Below are 23,347 nucleotides of genomic sequence, written 5' to 3' on the forward strand. Positions count from 1 at the left end.
AACATTTTCTAAAAATCAAAACTAATTGTATTATTGCATATATATTACACATATAGTATTAAAATATCAATAATAAGTTAGAAACCATATTTATTTTTCAAAGATTAGATTAAATCTTTCAAAAAGTATATACCTAAAATATAGTATATATTTTAAAAAGTATATACCTAAAATATATGCAGTATTAGACAACTGGAAACAAGTATTAGACTACTAGGACAAGCTTGTTATGGGCAAGACATTCAGTAAACTTACTTGGTCTAAGAACTCATAAGTGTCTGAAAAAGCGTAACAGTGGTAAAGAAAACTCTTGTCATAAAACCATGTATTTCCAGTGGAACTGAGAAGTAGCTGAAATGTAACTGAACATTGAACTTGGGGTCCTAAGACCTGGCTTCAAGCCATATAATAGCAATATGATCTTATATAGTTACTTAGCCTCAAAGTCTCTTCTGTATTTTCTTCTGTATTGTTATACACACCTATTTTGGTCATATAACATCTAAAAAGGATATAGTAAACATAAAACAAAATGCTTAAGTTTTTATAAGAATATCTTCACATAGTGTCCCTTTTGCAAAAATATAGTAATTTCTTTCATACCTCATGGCCAGGGGATACTTTGTTTTCCTTAACTGTCATTCATTCATCCATTCATTTACTCAATATCTGAATTCCCTGCTATATGCCAGACTTCAGCTTATAGGCAGTTTACACTTGTAACTACAGTATAGTATTTTTTTTGTCTTGGTAAGTAGGAAGCACAGAGACAGTTTTATAGTCCTCCATTAGTAATTATTTGAACCTCGAAGCGTGTGTTGTAGTATATTATTATTTCCGGTTTATCTTTATTTTCACTTCATTCCTGACTTTTTAAAAAGCATGCGTTATATGAACTACCTCCAGTCACTTTAGAGTGTAAGGCAAAAAAGAAAAAATTAGTAGAGAATGAATGCAAAATTGTTTAAGATAAGGTGGTGGTATCATCACTAATAAAGAAAAGTATAATGTTCTACTCATTCTTTTAAATATTTGAATACTGTGTACCAGGTGGACTTGGAATAAAACAATGAATAAATCTGGGCTCTTGGGACTTCCCTGGTAGCACAGTGGTTAAGAATCTGCCTTCCGGGGCTTCCCTGGTGGCGCAGTGGTTGAGAGTCCGCCTGCCGATGCAGGGGACACGGGTTCGTGCCCCGGTCTGGGAAGATCCCACATGCCGCGGAGCAGCTAAGCCTGTGTGCCACAACTACTGAGCCTGCGCTCTAGAGCCAGTGAGCCACAACTACTGAGCCCGCATGCCACAACTACTGCAGCCCATGTGCCTAGGGCCTGTGCTCCACAAGAAAGAGAAGCCACTGCAATGAGAAGCCCGCACACTGCAACAAAGAGTAGCCCCCGCTCGCTGCAACTGGAGAAAGCCCATGCACAGCAACGAAGACCCAACACAGCCCCCCCACAAAAAAAAAAATAAATAAAAAACCCACCACAACTGGGTTCCTGCTCATAGGTTAACAATCTGGTAGACCCTTAGATCCTTACCCAAAATGTATTATTCATAGAATTATAGAATTCATAGAATTATGCAAATTAATAAATTCTTCATAAATAATTATGCATAAAAGAATGTTATTAATTTGCTTGACTTAAGAGAACAAGTTGCACTGGAAACAAAAATGGCTTCTGCTGAAAGAGCATTATAAAATTAATTTTACTTACTAGGAAACAATCAAATAAGACAAGAACAACTCTGAAGAGCCAGCCATTGTGCATAGAAACACACAAACTCATACACTTCATAAGTTCTAAAAACTATGCCTTGGGCTTCACTGGTGGCACATTGGTTAAGAATCCACCTGCCAACGCAGGGGACAGGAGTTTGAGCCATGGTCTGGGAAGATCCCACATGCCGTGGAACAATTAAGCCCGTGCGCCGCAACTACTGAGCCTGCACTCTCGAGCCTGTGAGCCACGACTACTGAAGCCCTCGTGCCTAGAGCCCGTGCTCCGCAACAAGAGAAGCCACCGCAATGAGAAGCCCACGCACTGCAGCGAAGAGTAGCCCCCGCTTGCCGCAACTAGAGAAAGCCCGCGTGCAGCAACAAAGACCCAACACAGCCCAAAATAAGTAAGAATAAAATAAATTTATGAAAAAGTTAAAAAAAAATAAAAACTATGCCTTATTATAAAGCAGAGGAATGTCTAATAGCATATTTCAGAGGAAAAGAAATTCCCAAAGTTACTTAAAATAAAATTTTGGTACTTTAAAGAGTTATCTTTTCTGGGCAGTTCATTTGTATAATACTTTTTTTGTTGTGATGCTGAAAACATCTTTGAACATCTAGGTAGAAGAGTAATGCAGTTAACCTACATGACACCTGAATCTCCTCTATAGCACACCTGTGAAAAGGCCATCTAGCTCATGTTTTCATGTCTAGGAGTCTCAACTTCCTGAAGCAGCTCCATTTGGGAGTGTCCCTGACTGTTAGAAAGCTCTTCTAGATTGCATGCTCCTGAGGGAAAGGATTGTGTCATTTCCTTTTATAACTTCACCACCTGATACCATAATAGGTGTTCAATAAGTTTGAATAATTTCACACTAGTTTTCTCCTATCAATTCAAATCCTCTCCCTTGGCTGTATAGCCCTTCAGGTATTTTAATATGGGTGTCATGTGGATCTTACTTTTTTCTAAGCAAACTAGCCCCAATTTTTTCATCTTTTCTTCATACAACACAGTAAAGTCCCACCGCCTTCTTAGTAATCATTGACTCAAAAATATTATTATAGAGCTAAATATAGTACTCTAGTATGGTCTGATGAGTACAGAGTAGCATGGTTCCATCACTCTTATTTTAGATACTTTTTTTTTTTTTTATAATATCCCCTCCTGGCCTTGCCCCCACCTCCCACCTTCATTTTAAACTGGAGCTGATTCAAACCTGCTGCTCTTGGAAGTAGGCCATCAGTATAGTCTCCAACAGAAAGATGATCTGCAAGGGGATATGAGTGTGAGAGAGCAGGGCAATCAGAAAGAAATCATGAGAAAATGAGACAAGGGAATGGAAAAGGTGAATAAACAGAGGATGATGAAGGAGGGAGAAAGACTGAAAGATTAAAATGTTGGGCTGAGTGGGGAGCTTGAAGAGAAGGGAGTTACTGAAAGCCTCTGGTTGGAGCAAGTCCAGAGCGGATCCTTCTGGGCCCTGTTCTCTCTCATAGATCCAGAGGGTTGCAATAAAGATGTGTCTCTTTGAGATTTTCCAGGTCTCTTTCCCATAAATCTGTATTTTCTTCTTAATTAAGGTCTTCTGGACCAAAGGTGTCATCCAAGAATTGTGTAAAGAGCACAAAGATAGGAAGAGGTAGATACTATTCTTTTGTAAATATATCTTATAGCATTAGCACTGTTGATTTACATAAAGCTTACTCTTGACTTAAATTGGCCAATCAGTCTCCCTGTCTCGTGTTAAGTTTTGGTATATTCACTGAGTAGTCTATTAAGTCTCCAGTTCCAGCCCTTATCTCTCCCCTGACCTTTACCCTCCTATATGAACTTATCTATTAGACATTTCTTCCTAGCTAGACTCAAATATGTTTTTTTTTCAACTTGTATTTTTATTTATTTATTTATTTTACTTATTTTTGGCTGTGTTGGGTCTTCGTTTCTATGCGAGGGCTTCCTCCAGTTGCAGTGAGTGGGGGCCACTCTTCATCGCGGTGTGTGGGTCTCTCACTGTCGCGGACTCTCGTTGCAGAGACAGGCTCCAGACGCGCAGGCTCAGTAGTGTGGCTCACGGCCCTAGTTGCTCCGCGGCAAGTGGGATCTTCCCAGACCAGGGCTCAAACCCATGTCCCCTGCATTGGCAGGCAGATTCTCAACCACTGCGCCACCAGGGAAGCCCTAGACTCAAATATCTTAAGCGTAGTGTGTCCCAAACCAAATTATTTTCTTCCCACTCTATAGTACTGCTTCTCTTAGAGATTATCCCTAATTGGAAGCTTCCTAAACTAAAAAATTGAGTCATAACATCCTCGTTAGCTCCCCAACATCCTATTCAGTCATTGTGTCCTGTGGATTTCACACCACAATTCTAAACTTCATCTTATCTTCTTGCCTTATCTTGCTTCTTAGTTTAAGCTTTCTTTCTTGCATAATTTGTGTCCCTAACTCCAGTCTTATGTAGGTATTTATGCCACTTACTAGATCTGTGAACTTGGGAAAATTACTTAACCTCACTGTCTCAGTTTCCTTATTTATAAAATGTAGATACCTAGTACTTGTGTCATAAGGATTATTGTGAGGTTTAAATGAGTCAAGTACTCAGAACAGCACCTGGAAGATAGTAAAAAGTTATTATTATTATCTCCCCTTAAATCTGTCCTTTATACTTCTGTAATAATAAACTATCTAAAATGTAAATCTGTCACTTTCCTGCATTTACAAAAACATTGTGTTTCCATTTCATCAATAGCAGTGGTATCTAATATATTTTTTTTAGTTTGTGAACCCGTTTTAGAATCTGACATCCTCAGAAAAATGCATGTATATTCCTCACTTTTGCGCACTAGGCTGCTCTGGATTTCCCTGAAGCCCAGGTTCTGTGGCACAATAGCAAGTGTTTGATAAACTTTTGTTGAATGCATAAAAGTCTGCTCTCCTTAGCATGGCATACACCTCAGCCTCCAGGACCAGGTCCCTGCCTGCCTTTTTAGCCTGTTTTCATGGCTTTCAGTTTCATACTTTACATTCTAGTACTGAACTGCTAGTACTTTGCCTTGTACAACTGCTGTTTCATTCTTCCATGCCTAGATCTGCTTGCCTCACTTATTTGTCCTTCAAGACTTATCTCCTTCAACGAGTATTACTTATTATTCTTCTTTTCATCTTCCTTACCACTCATCACCTCCCACCCCCTACAGGTCTAAGTGGTCATTTCTAATGTCGCTATGTACCCTTACTACTTTGAATTAAAATTAACTGTTAAGGTTTCTCTCTTTGGACTATAAGTACCTTAAGGGTAAGGAACTTGTGTCTTTAGGCCTTGTATTCCCAGTACCTGTCACTCAGTAAACTTGAATGAACTTCAGCTACCCATTGCTTGCCTTCCACCACGCCCTTTATCCATTCTGCTTACATCTTGTCACACATCTGTTGAAGAGCCTTAAGAGGCTTCCCTTTTTCCACCAGATAAAAATTTAACTTCTTAGTGTAATATAAAGTGTTCTTTGTCATCTGTTCCCTTCTTTTCTTTCCAGACTAATTTCTACCATTCCCTTACATGCACAGAATGCATAGAATCTGGTACTTTTGTATCACAAACACTGAGTAACCCTGCTTCTTATCTCGGCATCATTGCATATGTATTACTTCTTCCTGGAATACACATTCCCCCTTTTCCTTACCCCCTAAGAATTCCTTTTCCTTTTTGAGACCTAATTTAAACATCACCTCTGGGAAACTTTCTGACACCCTAAAGCTAAGATAGTTTCTTAAGCCCATTGTGTGTGACTTTAATACTTAGATATATAATTACAATATAATATTCATCTCCACTGCTACGTTGTAAAAATCTTGAAGACAGGATGTCTTTCATCTCTGGCTTTTCCATCACCTCCTTCATAACCTGGTAAATGGTAGATACTACTCAATAAATGTTTGGATGAATGAGTTCGTGTGAAATTTACTTAACTTTGTTGAAGATACCTAACATTGTAATTTTTGATATGGTTTATTGGTATCCTACATCTAGTTTTAAATTACATATTAAATGTTTTTACATTTGAGTAGTTTGATTCTGTAAGAACATTTTATTGTTAAGTATTTTAAAGTATTTAAAATACTGACTTAAAAAATAAAATACCCTCCTGGTTCTAAATGTTCATAATTTAATAATTAACATATAATTATTTTCTCTTGTTTCCATATATTCAAGGCCTACTGTGTAACAGAACCTGGAGCAGGCTCTGATGTAGCTGCTATAAAGACCAAAGCAGAAAAAAAAGGAGATGAGTATATTATTAATGGTCAGAAGATGTGGATAACCAATGGAGGAAAAGCTAATTGGTATGTTGTTTAAAACCTCTCTATATTGATTCTTAAATGCTTTATATTCAGAATCTCCCCCTCTCTCCTTCCTTTATTATTAAACTACCACAATTAAGACAAGTTTTATTCATGGAACTGGAGGGTCCATAAAGGATTATAAATAGTTCAGTGATTTTCACAAACTATTCTTAAGTTCTGAACTATTCCTTCAAATTGTATCAGAAGTTTAATTTGTAAAATAAAATAAAACAAAAACACCTGCTCTGGTTGAATCTGATTAGGAAAGCTAGAGTTCCCTCTACTTGGCTTACTACCCCCACTCTCCCTAGCCCATACCAGGATCTTCTTGGAACCATTCCCCTAAGATTCTGAGGAAAAAGGAAAGCCATTGGTATAGCACATTTCTCTGCTTCTGAGCAATAAGTTTAGAGAGGACAGAATTTTACTTTAATAAAATCTAAAAGGTCCAAATATATAGGTCCAAAAATAATGACATGAAGTTCAACAAAGGATCATAAAATCCTTTGTATTAATATAAAATGTTGAAGGAAAACATATTTGATAGCATTATTTGTGGAAAAAAGATGAAGAAAGGGGGCTTCCCTTGTGGCGCAGTGGTTGGGAGTCTGCCTCCCGATGCAGGGGACGGGGGTTCGTGCCCCGGTCCGGGAGGATCCCACATGCCGCGGAGCGGCTGGGCCCGTGAGCTGTGGCTGCTGAGCCTGCGCGTCCGGAGCCTGTGCTCTGCAACGGGAGAGGCCACAGCAGTGAGAGACCCGCGTACCGCAAAAAAAAAAAAAAAAAAAAATCCACAAAAGATGAAGAAAGGTTCTATAGGAATCAACAGTGTGATGTATCTGCCTTTAAGAAGCAAATGTAATTTCTTGCTGAAGTAATAGAAGTATAGCATCAAACAAGTAGGAAAAAAATGGTAACAGTTCTGGGTGACACTTTTTAAGACATGCATTGACAAAATGAAATAAATTCAGAAGCAAGTAAATGTCCTTCATTAGGGTGAGCACAGAAAACATGTCCTATGAAGAGTAAAGGAATTAGATTTGGTTGTGTAGGAAGAATTTAAAAATTTTTTAAATAATGTCTCATACATGGAAGAGTAGGCTTGTATGTTTGCTTCAAAAGTCAGTTTAGAATAAGTGTGTTAAAGTGAGAAAAATGTATAGCTCAACATAAACACAAGAATTTCAACAACAGTTCTATCTAGTGTGTGTTAAGTGGTCATGGGTAAAATGTATTTACTCATCACTACAAGTATATAAATAGAAACTTACAGAAGAAGGACCTGGTGATTGGTATAATGAACTAAAAATGGGCTATCTTTCCTTGTCTGCAAAAATTCTGATTATATATGTGTGCTCTTCGGTGCTATTTTTTGGCAAGAAAAGCATTATTCCTGAGAGTGAGTTTACTGTTTATTTTAAATATGTCAATCACTTTATGAGTGTCCAGTATTATGGAGTGCTATATCATTATCTTTAAGTAAGTTATCATAATATCACAAGTAATAAAAAAAGTGAAGAAATGATTAAAATGTAACAAGTTGAGGGAAATCCAACAATGCAAGTAGAAGCTTTCACAATTTTAAGAATTAAGTACAGCGCATCATGTAGTAAGACAAATTAGGTAATATATGAAACTAGAAAACAATTTTTACTATTTTTTAAACTATTAAGTGAAACTGTAGAGTAGATGATAGTTTATTCGTTTTTTTTTTTTTTTTTTTTTTTCGGTACACGGGCCTCTCACTGTTGTGGCCTCTCCCGTTGCGGAGCACAGGCTCTGGACGCACAGGCCCAGCCGCCGTGGCTCACAGGCCCAGCCGCTCAGCAGCATGTGGGATCCTCCCGGACCAGGGCACGAACCTGTGTCCCCTGCATCGGCAGACGGACTCTCAACCACTGTGCCACCAGAGGAGCCCAGTTTATTAGTTTTAAGCATAGAAAATAAATTAGTTGTTTAAGAAATTTAAAAAAAATTTCTCCTATATCAGGCTATTTAGAACATGGGTTACATGGATATTTGGATGTTTTGCCTTTTTTCCTCATGTTTTATTTTTAAATCTTCCTGGGAAGAATTCTTCTGGAGAGAAAACCCAGGAGATATTCATAATTCAGCTGTAACACAAACTCTGATTTTGCTGCATGAAGAGGACAGTAGTCAGAACATAGGGGTCACTATCTCATTTCTTTTCACAGGCAGCCCCATTTATCCTCCTTTTCCAGATAACTTGTCCCTTAAATACTTAAACTAGTTTTGGGAAAGAAAAAGTGACAGTTCCAACACACACATACTTTATTTTATGTCATCTTGATACAAGGAATTTTTACTTGTCAATCAAACTACAAAAAAGTTAGATACCATATTAGTTAAGAAGTAAATGTGGGGTGAAATACTAGCTCTGCCGTGTTGTAAGTATGTGGCCTGGGTGAACTTTTAAACCTCTCTGATTCTTCATTTCTTCATCTATAAAATGGGAGTAATAATAATTGGGATTGTTGGGAGGATTAACTGAGATGGGAGTCACCATATGTTATCTGCTGATACTATTATCTATCATCATGTATGTATATGTGTATTAGGTATTTTTTATTGGCTCGTTCTGATCTGGATCCTAAGGCTCCTGCTAGTAAAGCCTTTACTGGATTTATTGTGGAAGCAGACACCCCAGGAGTACAGATTGGAAGAAAGGTAAAGTGTGTATTTATCAGTGATTAAGGCCTCCAATATTATTTTAACTATAAATTTCAAAATTACTAATTTCAGTTTCCTTTATTGAAAACATTTTGGTTGTATTAAGTTGCAATAAAAATAAATCTGCTTTTGATATTATTGGGTGAAATAGTCCTTGTTAAAGATTTTTAAGTTGAGAATAGTTGTGTCAAGTAATTATTTGAAAGAGTAGCCATTCTTGGTGCCAGTCTATGGAGAATGCCAATAACAGCTGTGAGGGATAATGAAGCAGAAATCAAACTATCATTTGTATGGCCTGCCCAGTAATAGAGTTTTAGATATTTCAAAACACTTCGCCATTCTTTTTCTTTGCTCACAGCAACCTTTCATGTAGGATAAGTAGCGTTATGCCCATTTTATGGATTAAAACAGTGTGACATAAGTTGATTACCCAAGTTCATACAACACTAAGATAAAAAGCTGTTCCTGAGAAAGTTTAGAAATGGCAAAGAGCCTTGAATGTGAGAAGGCAAGAAAAATTTTATTTGAACAAGAAAAGGTAATTTAACATATTTGAAAAGGATAGTAATATGGGGAACTTCCCTGGTGGCGCAGTGCTTAAGAATCCACCTGCCAATGCAGGAGACACGGGTTCGATCCCTGGTCCAGGAAGATCCCACGTGCCACGGAGCAACTAAGCCCGTGTGCCACAACTACTGAGCCTGCGCTCTAGAGCCCACGCGCTGGAACTACTGAGCCCACATGCTCTAGGGCCCGCGTGCTGCAACTACTGAGCCCATGTGCTGCACCTACTGAAGCCAGTGCGCCTAGAACCCATGCTGCGCAGCAAGAGAAGCCACCACAATGAGAAGCCTATGCACCGCAACGAAGAGTGGCCCCTGCTCGCTACAACTAGAGAAAGTCTGCGTGCAGCAATGAAGACCCAACACAGCCAAAAATAAAAATAATATATTTTAAAAAAAGAGAAACAAAAGCATAGTAACCTGAATGCGTGGATATAATTAAGCAGTAGCATTTAAAGTAGATTAAAGAGAAAAGAGTTTAAAATTTAGTAAATCAAAGAAGGAAAGAAATGAAGTCATTAAAGTAGTCCTAGTGAGAGCTAAGGAAGCATGATTTAAGATTATAACTCTGAGAAAAGGAAGAGGAGATGCAGTTTTACAAATGTAAAGCTCTTTTTTTTCAAAGTGAATTTGTAAAAAAGAAAACCTATTAATGACTAAATGATGTCTATATCTAAGGCAAAGGAGGGATTATGGAAGTTAATTAAGAGTTACATGAATTTTCTTCCAAATGGGTAAAGGTTCCGATTATCTTGTCAGATATTAGACTAAGGGTGACATAACCTGAACTGGAAAGGCTACTTTGAGTTGACCAAGTTATGCAAACTTCTAAACCAATCATATGTATTTGTATGTTTTATTAAAAGCCATGAGAATCTCTCTTTTGTACCAAAGCCTCTTCAAAATGGAACCATGTTGCTAATGTATGTAAGAGGGGTACTTTCCCCTTTAGGCTGTAGAATGTTAAAAGTGGAAGATACCCTACACATTTTTTATGGTCTGTTTGCTGAACACTGAAACTGAAATCCAAGTGAAATGATTTACTCAAGGTTACATACTTAGGAGGCAGAGTTGAGATCAGTGCTAACGTGTCCTAGAAACTTGGCTAGTGCAGTTTCCTACACTGTATTATTCTATACTTTCTTTTAAGATAGATATTAAAGGTAGACTGCACTTTACAAATAAAAATATAATGAGATTATTGTATATAACAAAATAGAAGTACTAAGAATGGTTGTGCTTCTTCCAAGCAATTAGTTTGTTTTTATTCATGTTTTATTTGTTGTTCCTTTTTAGGGATGGTGGCTAGAAAACTCAGGGCCAAATTTATGGCCGTCTCTAGAAAACGTAAAGGTCCTGACAGATTATATTTTATTACATAGTAAACCGATTTCTGATTTTATCTTGCTATGTCTAGTCTCCCTTTCCTTTTTCCCATATTCTAACTTTAAAAAAAAATCTCTGATTCAATAAATATTTATTATTGAGTTCATACTATATGCTAGGCATTATTCAAGGTATTGAGGATACTGTATTGATCAAAACAGAAAAAATTAGATCCTGCCCTTGAGGATCTAATTTTCTAGTGAGAGAGATAGATAGTTATATTATATATATTTAAATCTCCTTAAGTCTTTTTTGAAATTATCAGAATTTTACAAATTTGTGAAATCTGATGTTTTTCAAAATGTTTTGTGTTTTAGAAATTATATGGCTTGAGATGAGTCCAGGAAGCATTTTGGTTTTAAATGTTCTGGTGTTTGGGATGAGTCAGGGAAACAGGATAGAGTAAAACTGTTTTCGTAAATCCAGTGTTTTCTCATTATGTCTGAGTGAGGGTCTAAGGTACTAGAGTTTATCAACTTATAAAGACAAAGAGATGTTGGTTTTTTTCTCAGTCAAACTATATATTACTGTCACTATTTTTTCAAGCCTGGAAGCAGATTATTAATATTAAATCAAGTAAATTAAAGAATTTGTTTACAGCTCTATGTTCCCATTGCCCCTGCTTCTCACGCTGCTTATTAAAAACAAGATTAAATTGTTAAGATGGGTCATGGTATCTGCAACTTCCTCTCAAATAATTCAGCAAATAATGCTAATAGTTATACACACCCACAAAACACAGAAATAAAGGAAATGTGCCAAAATTGGCAAATCTAGGTAAAGATGAGGTATTCATTTTACTACTCTTGCAGTTCTTCTGTTGGTTTGAAAAATTTTTTAATGAAATGTTGAGGGGATATAGCTACCTTGGCAATTTCTTTTTTCATATATATATTTTATTGAAGTGTAGTTGATTTATAGTGTGTTAATTTCTGCTATACAGAAAGGTGATTCAGTTATACATATATATATTCTTTTTCATATTCTTTTCCATTATGTTTTATCACAGGATATTGAATATAGTTCCCTGTGCTATACAGTAGGACCTTGTTGTTTATCCATCTCATATATATATATATATATATATATATATATATGAGTTTGCATCTGCTAATCCCAAACTCCCAGTCCTTCCCTCCCCCACCTCCACCCCCTCCTTGGCAACCACAGGTTTGTTCTCTATGTCTGTGAATCTGTTTCTGTTTAGTAGATATGTTCATTTGTCATATATTTTAGATTCCACATATAAGTGATATCATATTTGCCTTTCTGTTTCTGACTTACTTCACTTAGTATGATAATCTCTAGGTCCATCCATGTTACTGAAAGTGGCATTATTTCATTCTTTTTATGGCTGAGTAATATTCCATTGTGTGTATTATATATATGTATATATAATACACACACACACTCACACACACACACACACACACATCTTTATCCATTCATCTGTCAACATTTAGGTTGTTTCCATGTCTTGGCTATTGTGAATAGTGCTGCTCTTAACATAGGGGTGCATGTATCTTTTCGAATTATAGTTTTTTCTGGGTACATGCCCAGGAGTGGAATTGCTGGATCATATGGTAACCCTATTTTTTTGTTTTTTGAGGAACCTCCATACTGTTTTCTATAGTGGCTGCACCAATTTACATTCCTACCAACACCTCGTCTCTGATTCATTGGCCTGTCGTGCGGCGAGCAGAGTGCTTGGACTCAGTAACAACTGTAGTCCAATAAAGCTATCTTTACAAAACAGGCATTGCAGGCCATAGTTTGTCCACCTCTGTTTAAGACAATTGCAGAAAAGTCATAAAACAGTGGTTAAAGCAAGAATACGTGCTAGCTCAAAAAATGTTCCTTAATATATATTGTTTGTTTTCCTTATTAGGAATTAAATATGGGCCAGCGATGTTCAGATACAAGAGGAATTGTCTTTGAAGATGTGAGAATACCTAAGGAAAATGTTTTAATTGGTGAGGGAGCTGGTTTCAAAATTGCAATGGGAGCTTTTGATAAAACCAGACCTCTAGTAAGTAATATGACTTAATAACTTTTATAGGATTTTTCATTTATTACACTGAGTAGTTTTATTTTGACACTGTATTCTTGGTCTGTATTTCTTTTTTAATATCTGCTTCTTTTATAAGGATGGAAGGATATTATTTTTTGTTTGTTTTAGAATTCTTCAACACTCTTGCTGTTACAGAAGTTATTTTAGTAAATACAGAATTACTGTAGCTGTTTGATTTACAAAGAAGCATTTCACACTTAATCATTCCTGCTGATGTGTACTCATTCCTCTTCCCTCACTCATTAGGAGTATTCCCCCCCCCTCCCCCAGAAGTTTTCCCTTGTTAAACAGAAAGAATGACTTGTCTCTAGGCTATGATCCTGTGCCTTACAAATACCTTCCATTAACCTTTAATTCATAAATAATATAAATTTAAATGCTTGTTATCTCCCCCACCCTTTATTGCCTTAAGGTATAGGTCAGCTTCTCTTTGTATAATCCTTAACTTAGATTTTAGGCAAATAGCCATTATACGTGTGTTTTAAAGACAACATGAACTTTTGCTTTGTAAAATGTTAAAATACTAGGTAGCAGCTGGTGCTGTGGGACTAGCACAAAGAGCTTTGGATGAAGCTACCAAGTATGCCCTGGAGAGGAAGACTTTTGGAAAGCTGCTTGTAGAGGTAATTTTAATACTGTACTTGCTTTGTTCAAATGTAAAGACATTGATTTTCATCTAAATATTTGAAAATTATCTTTTAAGTACAAAATAATTTATTTCTGCTTTGGTAGCAAGAAGATAATGTGAACTGTCAGGGTGGGTTTTAATTTATTTATTTGTTTATTTATTTATTTTAAATATTTATTTATTTATTTGGTTGTGCCAGGTCTTCATTCTGGCAGGCGGGCTCCTTAGTTGCGGCAGGTGGGCTCCTTAGTTGTGGCATGCTAACTCTTAGTTGCGGCATGCATGTGGGATCTAGTTCCCAGACCAGGGATCCAACCCAGGCCCCCTGTATTGGGAGCGTGGAGTGTTAACCACTGGGCCACCAGGGAAATCCCCAGGGTGGGTTTTAAGAATAGATTTTCTTTAGACTCTGCTACTAACTATTGTCCACTTTGGGGATTCTGTTAATTAAGAAGAAAAAGAACAACTAATATTTGAGTGCCTGTGGTGTACCTGACACTGTGCTACACATTTAAAATATATTATGCATTTCCCCCATTACACTCTTGTTTTGGTAGTACTATAATTTCTATTAAAGATCAGGAAACAGCAACTCAGAGAGAATAAATAATTTCTCCAAGGACACACAATTTAGAAGTCATAGGTCCAGGATTCCATTTCATGTTCTTAATTCATGTTACTTCTCATGTCTTCTTGAGTATCAAATAATTTTAGTACTATTTATTATTTTTTTATTATTATTATTTTTCGGCTGCACCACACGGCCTATAGGATCTTAGTTCCCCAACCAGGGATTGAACCCAGGCCCTTGGGGCAGTGAAAGCTCAGAGTCCTAACCACTGGACCATCAGGGAATTCCCAGGACATTTTTAATCTTATCTTTTCAAATGTTGATGCTCCCCCATTGTCTATATTCTCTCCTGTAACTCCTGTTAACTATAGGTTGTACAGTGAACACTCCCTATTTCTACCTCTGTGTGTCAGTGGTTCTCAAACTATCTGTGGTGAAAGATTGTTTTTAATTTCCAATCAATTGTGAACCATTATTCTTGTAAAATATAAGAATGTCACAATAATATCAAATTGTTGCAAATGCTTACTCTCACTTTCTGTATCATGAACTAGTCCAGTAACAATTTGTGGACTGGCAGTGATCCACAGATCAAACTTGGATTAGTACTGCTCTGTATCTCTTAACCTCAATTTTGTAATTTATCTTTGCTGTATTCTAGATAATTTTCTCAGATTTGCTTTTCAGTTTTTCTTACCCTGTGTCTAATCTGCTACTTAATCCGTTTAATGACTTTTTTCATTTCTAGAATTTATGTTTGGTTCTTTTTCATCTCCACCCTTTCTTTTATGGTAGCCTGTTTTTTTAACATAGCTTCTTATTCTCCTTTTATCTCCTTAATTATATAATACTTAAGTTATAGTCATTTTCTGATATTTTTCTGTTATCTCAAGTTATTAGGGTGATTATTTTTTTGGTCTGTTGCATGTGTTCTCTCTGTCATGACCAGTTATTTCCTCTCTTAATTTTTGCTTGTAAGTTTATCTGCAGCAGGTATTATTTTCCTTCAATGCATTGTGGAAGCATCCAGGGGAATTGGTTTTTGTACTTTTATCAGGTAGTCCAGAGGTTTCAGCATTCTAAGAGCTGTTTTTAAATCAAGTATTTCTTTGTGTTTGTCACCAAAGAGAGACTCTACATTAGCTCATTTATGTTGCCAGAACTATATGTATACAGATTAGTGGAATGTATATTTATTACTAAATATTAGTTTAGTTTAATTGTAAACAGATAACATAATTTCCAGGTCCTCCCCACCAAGTATCTGATGATAACTCTTCTGGCTATTTTCAACTCAATATGGAATCTTTTATGTTCCACTTCTTACAGACTCTGAAGTTGATATTTTTTCCTCATGGCTCTTACTGTTAAGTGTAGAAAATCTTTGTTTTTGCTTACTACTTTTCTAGGCTAAACAAAGGTAACACTAAAGGGCTGATTTATATATAGCTTTGTTCTGTTATTTCCAAAAAGAAAGAATAGATTTTGTTTTGTTTTGTCTTAAGAGACATTATAGAGTGTAGTACTCTAATCACAGCTCTCCTATTCACTACCATGTTTATTATTGTTGTTATTATCACTTCTCTCTTTAAGAGAACGCTATGTCACTACTTATCCTCACAGTGCTTAACTTGATGTGGCTAAAGAAAGCTGCCAAAAACAGAGAATGGTACTTTTTTTAACCAATGAGTAGAACTAGGAACATTGATAACAAATTACGGGATGGTAGAATCTCTTAATGGCAATAACTGCCTACTCCTTTGTCTAGTTAAAACCCTCCATCCAGGTGAAGTTGGAGTGGTTTGGGATGATATGAAAAAAATCTGTTGAGAATAATTCCCATTTGTATTGATTATTATTGCTAGTTAGCAGTAACTTTTCTTGAGGGGAAAATGGATGAGGGAAAATGTTATTGGGGACTTAAGACTGAAATAAGATATACTTAGAAAGAAATATACTTATATCTCCCTGTTACTTAACCATTTTATGCTCAAAATTCTTTCATATCTTCTCATCATACTCAAATTAAAATCCAGAGTCCTTAAAATGGTCAACTGTCATCCACAGTGACCTTTTGTTGTTGTTTTTAACTTTACTCTTCCCCCTAGATATCCACTTGCTCATTCATTTCACTAAAGAATGTACCCTTGATTACCCTGTGTAAAAAAACACCTCCAACATTCTATATAGTATTCCCACTTTTTTTCTTCGTCTTAGCACTGCCCAACATTATACCATGTATGTGTTTGTTTATTGTCTTTCTTTACTGCCTCACTAGAATGTAATATCCATAAAAGTAGTAAATTTCTGTGTTGGAAACCTTTAGATTTCTAGCATTTATGATATGTTTTGCAGTGTGAACTTCTCAACAAATAGTAGTAATTGAACTACTACTATATTAAAATATTAATAAATAGCTGCTTTCTTTGTTCTAGGCAATATCCTAAGTGCTCTACATGTATTAATTAATTTAATCCACAAAATACTATAGAGTAAGTACTGGTAGTCTTATTTATTATATGTAAGAACATCAGTTAATGATGAAATCAAGATTTGAACCCGGGGAGGAACTTCAAGATGGTGGAGGAGTGAGACGTGGAGATTGCCTTCCTCCCCACAAATACATCAGAAATACATCTACATGTGGAACAACTCCTACAGAACACCTTCTGAATGCTTGCAGAAGACCTCAGACTTTCCAAAAGGCAAGAAACTCCCCACGTACCTGGGTGGGGCAAAAGAAAAAAGAAGAAACAGAGACAAAAGAACAGGGATGGGACCTGCACCTCTGGGAGGGAGCTGTGAAGGAGGAAAGGTTTCCATACACTAGGAAGCCCCTTCACTGGTGGAGACAGGGGTGGCGGGGCGGGGAAAGCTTTGGAGCCATGGAGGAGAGTGCAGCAACCGGGGTGCAGAGGACAAAGCAGAGAGATTCCCGCACAGAGCATCAGTGCCAACCAGCACCCACCAGCCTGAGAGACTTGTTTGCTCACCCTCTGGTGTGGGCGGGGGCTGAGAGCTGAGGCTCGGCTTCGGTCGGATCCCAGGGAGAGGACTGGGGTCGGCTGAGTGAACACAGCCTGAAGGGGGCTAGTGTGCCACAGCTAGCCGAGAGGGAGTCCGGGAAAATGTCTGGACCTGCCTAAGAGGCAAGAGACCATTATTCCGGGGTGCGCGAGGAGAGGAGATTCAGAGCACCGTCTAAATGAGCTACAGAGATGGGCACGAGCCGCGGCTATTAGCGCGGACACCAAGACGGGCTGAAATGCTAAGGCTGCTGCTGCAGCCACCAAGAAGCCTGTGTGCAAGCACAGGTCACTATCCACACCTCCCCTCCTGGGAGCCTGTGCAGCCCACCACTGCCAGGGTCCCGTGATCCAGGGACACCTTCCCCAGGAGAACACATGGCATGCCTCACGCTGTTGCAATGTCATGCCGGCCTCTGCCAATGCAGGCTCGCCCCTCATTCCGTACCCCTCCCTCCCCCCGGCCTGAGTGAGCCACAGCCCCCTAATCAGCTGCTACTTTAACCCCCTCCTGTCTGAGTGAAGAACAGACGTTCTCAGGTGACCTACATGTGGAGGCGGGGCCAAATCCAAAGCTGAACCCCAGGAGCTGTGTGAACAAAGAAGAGAAAGGGAAATCTCTCCCAGTAGCCTCTGGAGCAGTGGATTAAATCTCCACAATCAACTTGATGTACCCTGCATCTGTGGAATACCTGAATAGACAACGAATAATCCCAAAATTGAGGAGGTAGACTTTGGGAGCAACGATATATATTTTTTTACTTTTTCTCTTTTTGTGAGTGTGCATGTGTATGCTTCTTTGTGTGCCTTTGTCTGTTGCTTTTACCATTTATCCTAGGGTTCTGTCTGTCTGGTTTATTTATTTATTTTTTTTTTTTTAGTATAGTTTTTAGTGCCTGTTGTCATTAGTGGATTTGTTTTTGGTTTGGTTGCTCTCTTCTTTCTTTGTTTCTTATCACTTTTTAATTTATTTTTAATAATAACTTTAATTTTTTATTTTAATAACTTTATTTTATTTTATTTTTTCTTTCTTTCCTTCTTTCTTTTTTTCTCCCTTTTCATCTGAGCCGTGTGGCTGACAGGGTCTTGGTGCTCTGGCCAGTGTCACGCTTGTGCCTCTGAGGTGGGAGAGCTGAGTTCAGGACATTGGTCCACCAGAGGTCTCTCGGTTCCATGTAATATTAAATGGTGAAAGCTCTCCCAGAGATCTCCATCTCAACACTAAGGCCCAGCTCCACTCAACAACCAGCAAGCTGCAGTGCTGGAAACCCTATGCCAAACAACTAGCAAGACAGGAATACAACCCCACCCATTAGCAGAGATGCTGCCTAAAATCATAATAAAGTCACAGACACCCCAAAACACACACTGGATGCGGTCCTGCCTACTAGAAAGACAAGATCCAGCCTCATCCTCCAGAACACAGGCACCAGTCCCCTCCACAAGGAAGCCTACACAACCCACTGAACCAGACTTAGCCACTGGGGGCAGACACTACAAACAACAGAAACTATGAACCTACAGCCTGCGAAAAGGAGACCCCAAACACAGTAAGTTAAGCAAAATGAGAAGAAAAGAAAAACACAGCAGATGAAAGAGCAAGGCAAAAACCCACCAGACCAAACAAATGAGGAAATAGGCAGTCTACCTGAAAAAGAATTCAGAGTAATAATAGTAAAGATGATCCAAAATCTTGGAAATAGAATGGAGAGAAAACAAGAAACGTTTAACAAGGACCTAGAAGAACTAAAGAGCAAACAAACAGTGATGAACAACACAATAAATGAAATTAAAATTTCTCTAGAAGGAATCAAGAGCAGAATAACTGAGGCAGAAGAACGGATAAGTGACCTGGAAGATAAAATAGTGGAAATGCCTACTGCAGAGCAGAATAAAGAGAAAAGAATGAAAAGAATTTAGGACAGTCTTAGAGAACTCTGGGACAACATTAAATGCACCAACATTTGAATTATAGGGGTCCCAGAAGAAGAAGAGAAAAAGAACGGGACTGAGAAAATATTTGAAGAGATTATAGTTGAAAACTTCCCTAATATGGGAAAGGAAATAGTTAATCAAGCCCAGAAAGCACAGAGAGTCCCATACAGGAAAATCCAAGAAGAAACACACCAAGACACATATTAATCAAAATCAAAAATCAAATACAAACGGCTTCCCTGGTGGCGCAGTGGTTGAGAGTCCGCCTGCCGATGCAGGGGTCACGGGTTCGTGCCCTGGTCCAGGAAGATCCCACATGCCGCGGAGCGGCTGGGCCCGTGAGCCATGACCGCTGAGCCTGCGTGTCTGGAGCCTGTGCTCCACAACGGGAGAGGCCACAGCAGTGAGAGGCCCGCGTACTGGAAAAAAAGAAAATCTAATACGAAGAAAATATATTAAAAGCCGCAAGGGAAAAGCAACAAATAAAATACAAGGGAATCCTCATAAGGTTAACAGCTGATCTTTCAGCAGAAACTCTGCAAGCCAGAAGGGAGTGGCAGGACATATTTAAAGTGATGAAAGGGAAAAACTTAAAACCAAGATTACTCTACCCAGGAAGGATCTCATTCAGATTCGACAGAGAAATTAAAACCTTTATAGACAAGCAAGAGCTAAGAGAATTCAGCACCACCAAACCAGCTTTACAACAAATGCTAAAGGAATTTCTCTAGGCAGGAGACACAAGAGAAGGAAAAGAGTTACACTAACAAACCTGAAACAATTAAGAAAATGGTAATAGGAACATACGTATCGATAATTACCTTAAATGTAAATGGATTAAATGCTCCAAGCAAAAGACAGACTGGCTGAATGGATACAAAAACAAGACCCATTAAAATATGCTGTATACAAGAGACCCACTTCAGACCTAGGGATACATATGGACTGAAAGTGAGGGGATGGAAAAAGATATTCCATGCAAATGGAAATCAAAAGAAAGCTGCAGTAGCAATTCTCATATCAGACGAAATAGGCTTTAAAATAAAGACTATTACAAGAGACAAAGACACTGCATAATGATCAAGGGACCAATCCAAGAATAAAATATAACAATTGTAAATATTTATGCACCCAACATAGAAGCATCTCAATACATAACACAAATGCTAACAGCCATAAAAGGGGAAATTGACAGTAACACAATAATAGTAGGGAAATTGAACACGCCACTTTAACCAATGGACAGATCATCCAAAATGAAAATAAATAAGAAAACACAAGCTTTAAATGATACATTTAAAGATGGACTTAACTGATATTTATAAGACATTCCATCCAAAAAACAACAGAATATACTTTCTTCTCATGTGCTCATGGAACATTCTCCAGGATAGATCATATCTTGGGTAACAAATCAAGCCTTGGTAAATTTAAGAAAATTGAAATCATGTCAGGTATCTTTTCCTACCACAATGCTATGAGATTAGATATGAATCATGGGAAAAAATCTGTAAAAAATACAAATACATGGAGGCTAAACAATACACTACTTAATAACCAAGAGATCACTGAAGAAATCAAATAAGAAATCAAAAAATACCTAGAGACAAATGACAATGAAAACACAACTACCCAAAACCTATGGGATGCAGCAAAAGTAGTTCTAAGAGGGAAGTTTATAGCAATACAGTCCTACCTCAAGAAACATCTCAAATAAACAACCTAACCTTACACCTAAAGCAATTAGAGAAAGAAGAATAAAAAAACCCCAAAGTTAGTAGAAGGAAAGAACTCATAAAGATCAGTTCAGAAATAAAAGAAAAATAAGGAAACAGTAGCAAAGATCAGTGAAACTAAAAGCTGGTTCTTGGAGAAGATAAACAAAATTGATAAGCCATTAGCCAGACTCATCAAGAAAAAAAGGGTAAGAGTCATCAATAGAATAAGAAATGAAAAAGGAGAAGTAACTACTGACACTGCAGAAATACAAAGGATCATGAGAGATTACTACAAGCAGCTGTATTACAATAAAATGGACAACCTGGAAGAAATGGACAAATTCTTAGAAAAGCACAACCTTCTGAGACTGAACCAGGAAGAAATAGAAAATATAAACAGATCAATCACAAGCACTAAAATTGAAATTGTGATTAAAAACCTTCCAACAACCAAAGCCCAGGACCAGATAGATTCACAGGCAAATTCTGTCAAACATTTAGAGAAGAGCTAACACCTATCCTTCTCAAACTCTTCCAAAATATAGCAGAGGGAGGAACACTCCGAAACTCATTCTACAAGACCACCATCATCCTGATACCAAAACCAGACAAAGATGTCACAAAGAAAGAAAACTACAGGCCAATATCACTGATGAACATAGGTGCAAAAATCCTCAACAAAATACTAGTAAACAGAATCCAACAGCAAATTAAAAGGATCATACACCATGATCAAGTGGGGTTTATCCCAGGAATGCAAGGATTCTTCAATATATGCAAGTCAATCAATGTGATACACCATATTAACAAACTGAAGGAGAAAAACCATATGATCATCTCAACAGGTGCAGAAAAAGCTTTCGACAAAATTCAATACCCATTTATCTTAAAAACCCTCCAGAAAGTAGGCATAGAAGAAACTTACCTCAACATAATAAAGGCCAAATATGACAAACCCATAGCCAACATCGTTCTCAATGTTAAAAAACTGAAACCATTTCCACTAAGATCAGGAACAAGACATGGTTGCCCACTCTCAGCACTCTTATTCAACATAGTTTTGGAAGTTTTAGCCACAGCAATCAGAGAAGAAAAAGAAATAAAAGGAATCCAAATCGGAAAAGAAGAAGTAAAGCTGTCACTGTTTGCAGATGACATGATACTATACATAGAGAATCCTAAAGATGCTACCAGAAAACTACTAGAGCTAATCAATGAATTTGGTAAAGTAGCAGGATACAAATTAATGCACAGAAATCTCTTGTATTCCTATACACTAATGATGTAAAATCTGAAAGAGAAATTAAGGAAACACTCCCATTTACCATTGCAACAAAAGGAATAAAATACCTAAGGAGACGAAAGACCTATATGCAGAAAACTATAAGACACTGATGAAAGAAATTAAAGATGATACAAACAGATGGAGAGATATACCATGTTCTTGGATTGGAAGAATCAACATTGTGAAAATGACTCTACTACCCAAAGCAATCTACAAATTCAGTGCAATCCCTAACAAATTACCAGTGGAATTTTTTACAGAACTAGAACAAAACATCTTAAAATTCGTATGGAGACACAAAAGACCCCGAATAGCCAAAGCAATCTCGAGAAAGACAAACAAAGTTGGACGAATCAGGCTCACTGACTTCAGAGTCTACCACAAAGCTACAGTAATCAAGACACTATGGTACTGGCACAAAAAGGGAAATATATATCAGTTGTACAGGATAGAATGCCCAGAGATAAACCCACGCACATATGGTCACGTTATCTTTGATAAAGGATGCAAGAATATACAATGGAGAAAAGACAGCCTCTGGAATACGTGGTGCTGGGAGAACTGTACAGCTACATGTAAAAGAATGAAATTAGAACACTGCCTAACACCATACACAACAATAAACTCAAAATGTAATAAAGACCTAAATGTAAATCCAGACACTATAAAACTCTTAGAGGAAAACATAGGCAGAACATTCTATGACATAAATCACAGCAAGATCTTTTTGGACCCACCTCCTAGAGAAATGGAAATAAAAACAAAAATAAACAAATGGACCTAATGGAACTTAAATGTCTTTGCACAGCAAAGGAAACCATTAAAAAGGTGAAAAGACAACCCTCAGAATGGGAGAAAATATTTGCAATTGGAGCAACTCACAAAGGATTAATCTCCAAAATATACAAGCAGCTCATTCAGCTCAATATCAAAAAAGTAAACAACACAATCCATAAATGGGCAGAAGACCTAAATAAACATTTCTTCAAAGAAAATATACAGTTTGCCAACAAGCACCTGAATGGTTGCTCAACATCACTAATCATTAGAGAAATGCATATCAAAACTACAATGAGGTGTCACCTCACACCAGTCAGAATGGCCCTCATCAAAAAATCTACAAACAATAAATGCTGGAGAGGGTTTGGCGAAAAGGGAACCCTCTTGCACTGTTGGTGGGAATGTAAATTGATATAGCCACTATGGAGAACAGTATGGAGGTTCCTTAAAAAAGTAAAAATAGAACCTCCATACAACCCAGCAATGTCACTACTGGGCATATACACTGAGAAAACCATAATTCAAAAAGAGTCATGTACCACAATGTACATTGCAGCTTTATGTACAATAGGCAGGACATGGAAGCAACCTAAATGTCCACTGACAGATGAATGGATAAAGAAGATG

General features: G+C 37.5%; 1 protein-coding gene across 1 annotated transcript in view; it reads left to right on the top strand.

Moving 5' to 3' along the window:
* ACADM (acyl-CoA dehydrogenase medium chain) overlaps positions 1-23,347 on the top strand; it is a 48,248-nt gene that overhangs the window by 16,999 nt on the left and 7,902 nt on the right. The window contains exons 7-10 of the mRNA XM_065875698.1: positions 5,936-6,066; positions 8,646-8,754; positions 12,595-12,735; positions 13,305-13,400. Coding sequence (XP_065731770.1) covers positions 5,936-6,066; positions 8,646-8,754; positions 12,595-12,735; positions 13,305-13,400 — 477 coding nt within the window. The remainder of the gene's footprint in view (positions 1-5,935; positions 6,067-8,645; positions 8,755-12,594; positions 12,736-13,304; positions 13,401-23,347) is intronic.

Source organism: Phocoena phocoena, chromosome 1, assembly GCF_963924675.1.
Source record: "Phocoena phocoena chromosome 1, mPhoPho1.1, whole genome shotgun sequence".
In the NCBI taxonomy this organism is placed as follows: Eukaryota; Metazoa; Chordata; class Mammalia; order Artiodactyla; family Phocoenidae; genus Phocoena; species Phocoena phocoena.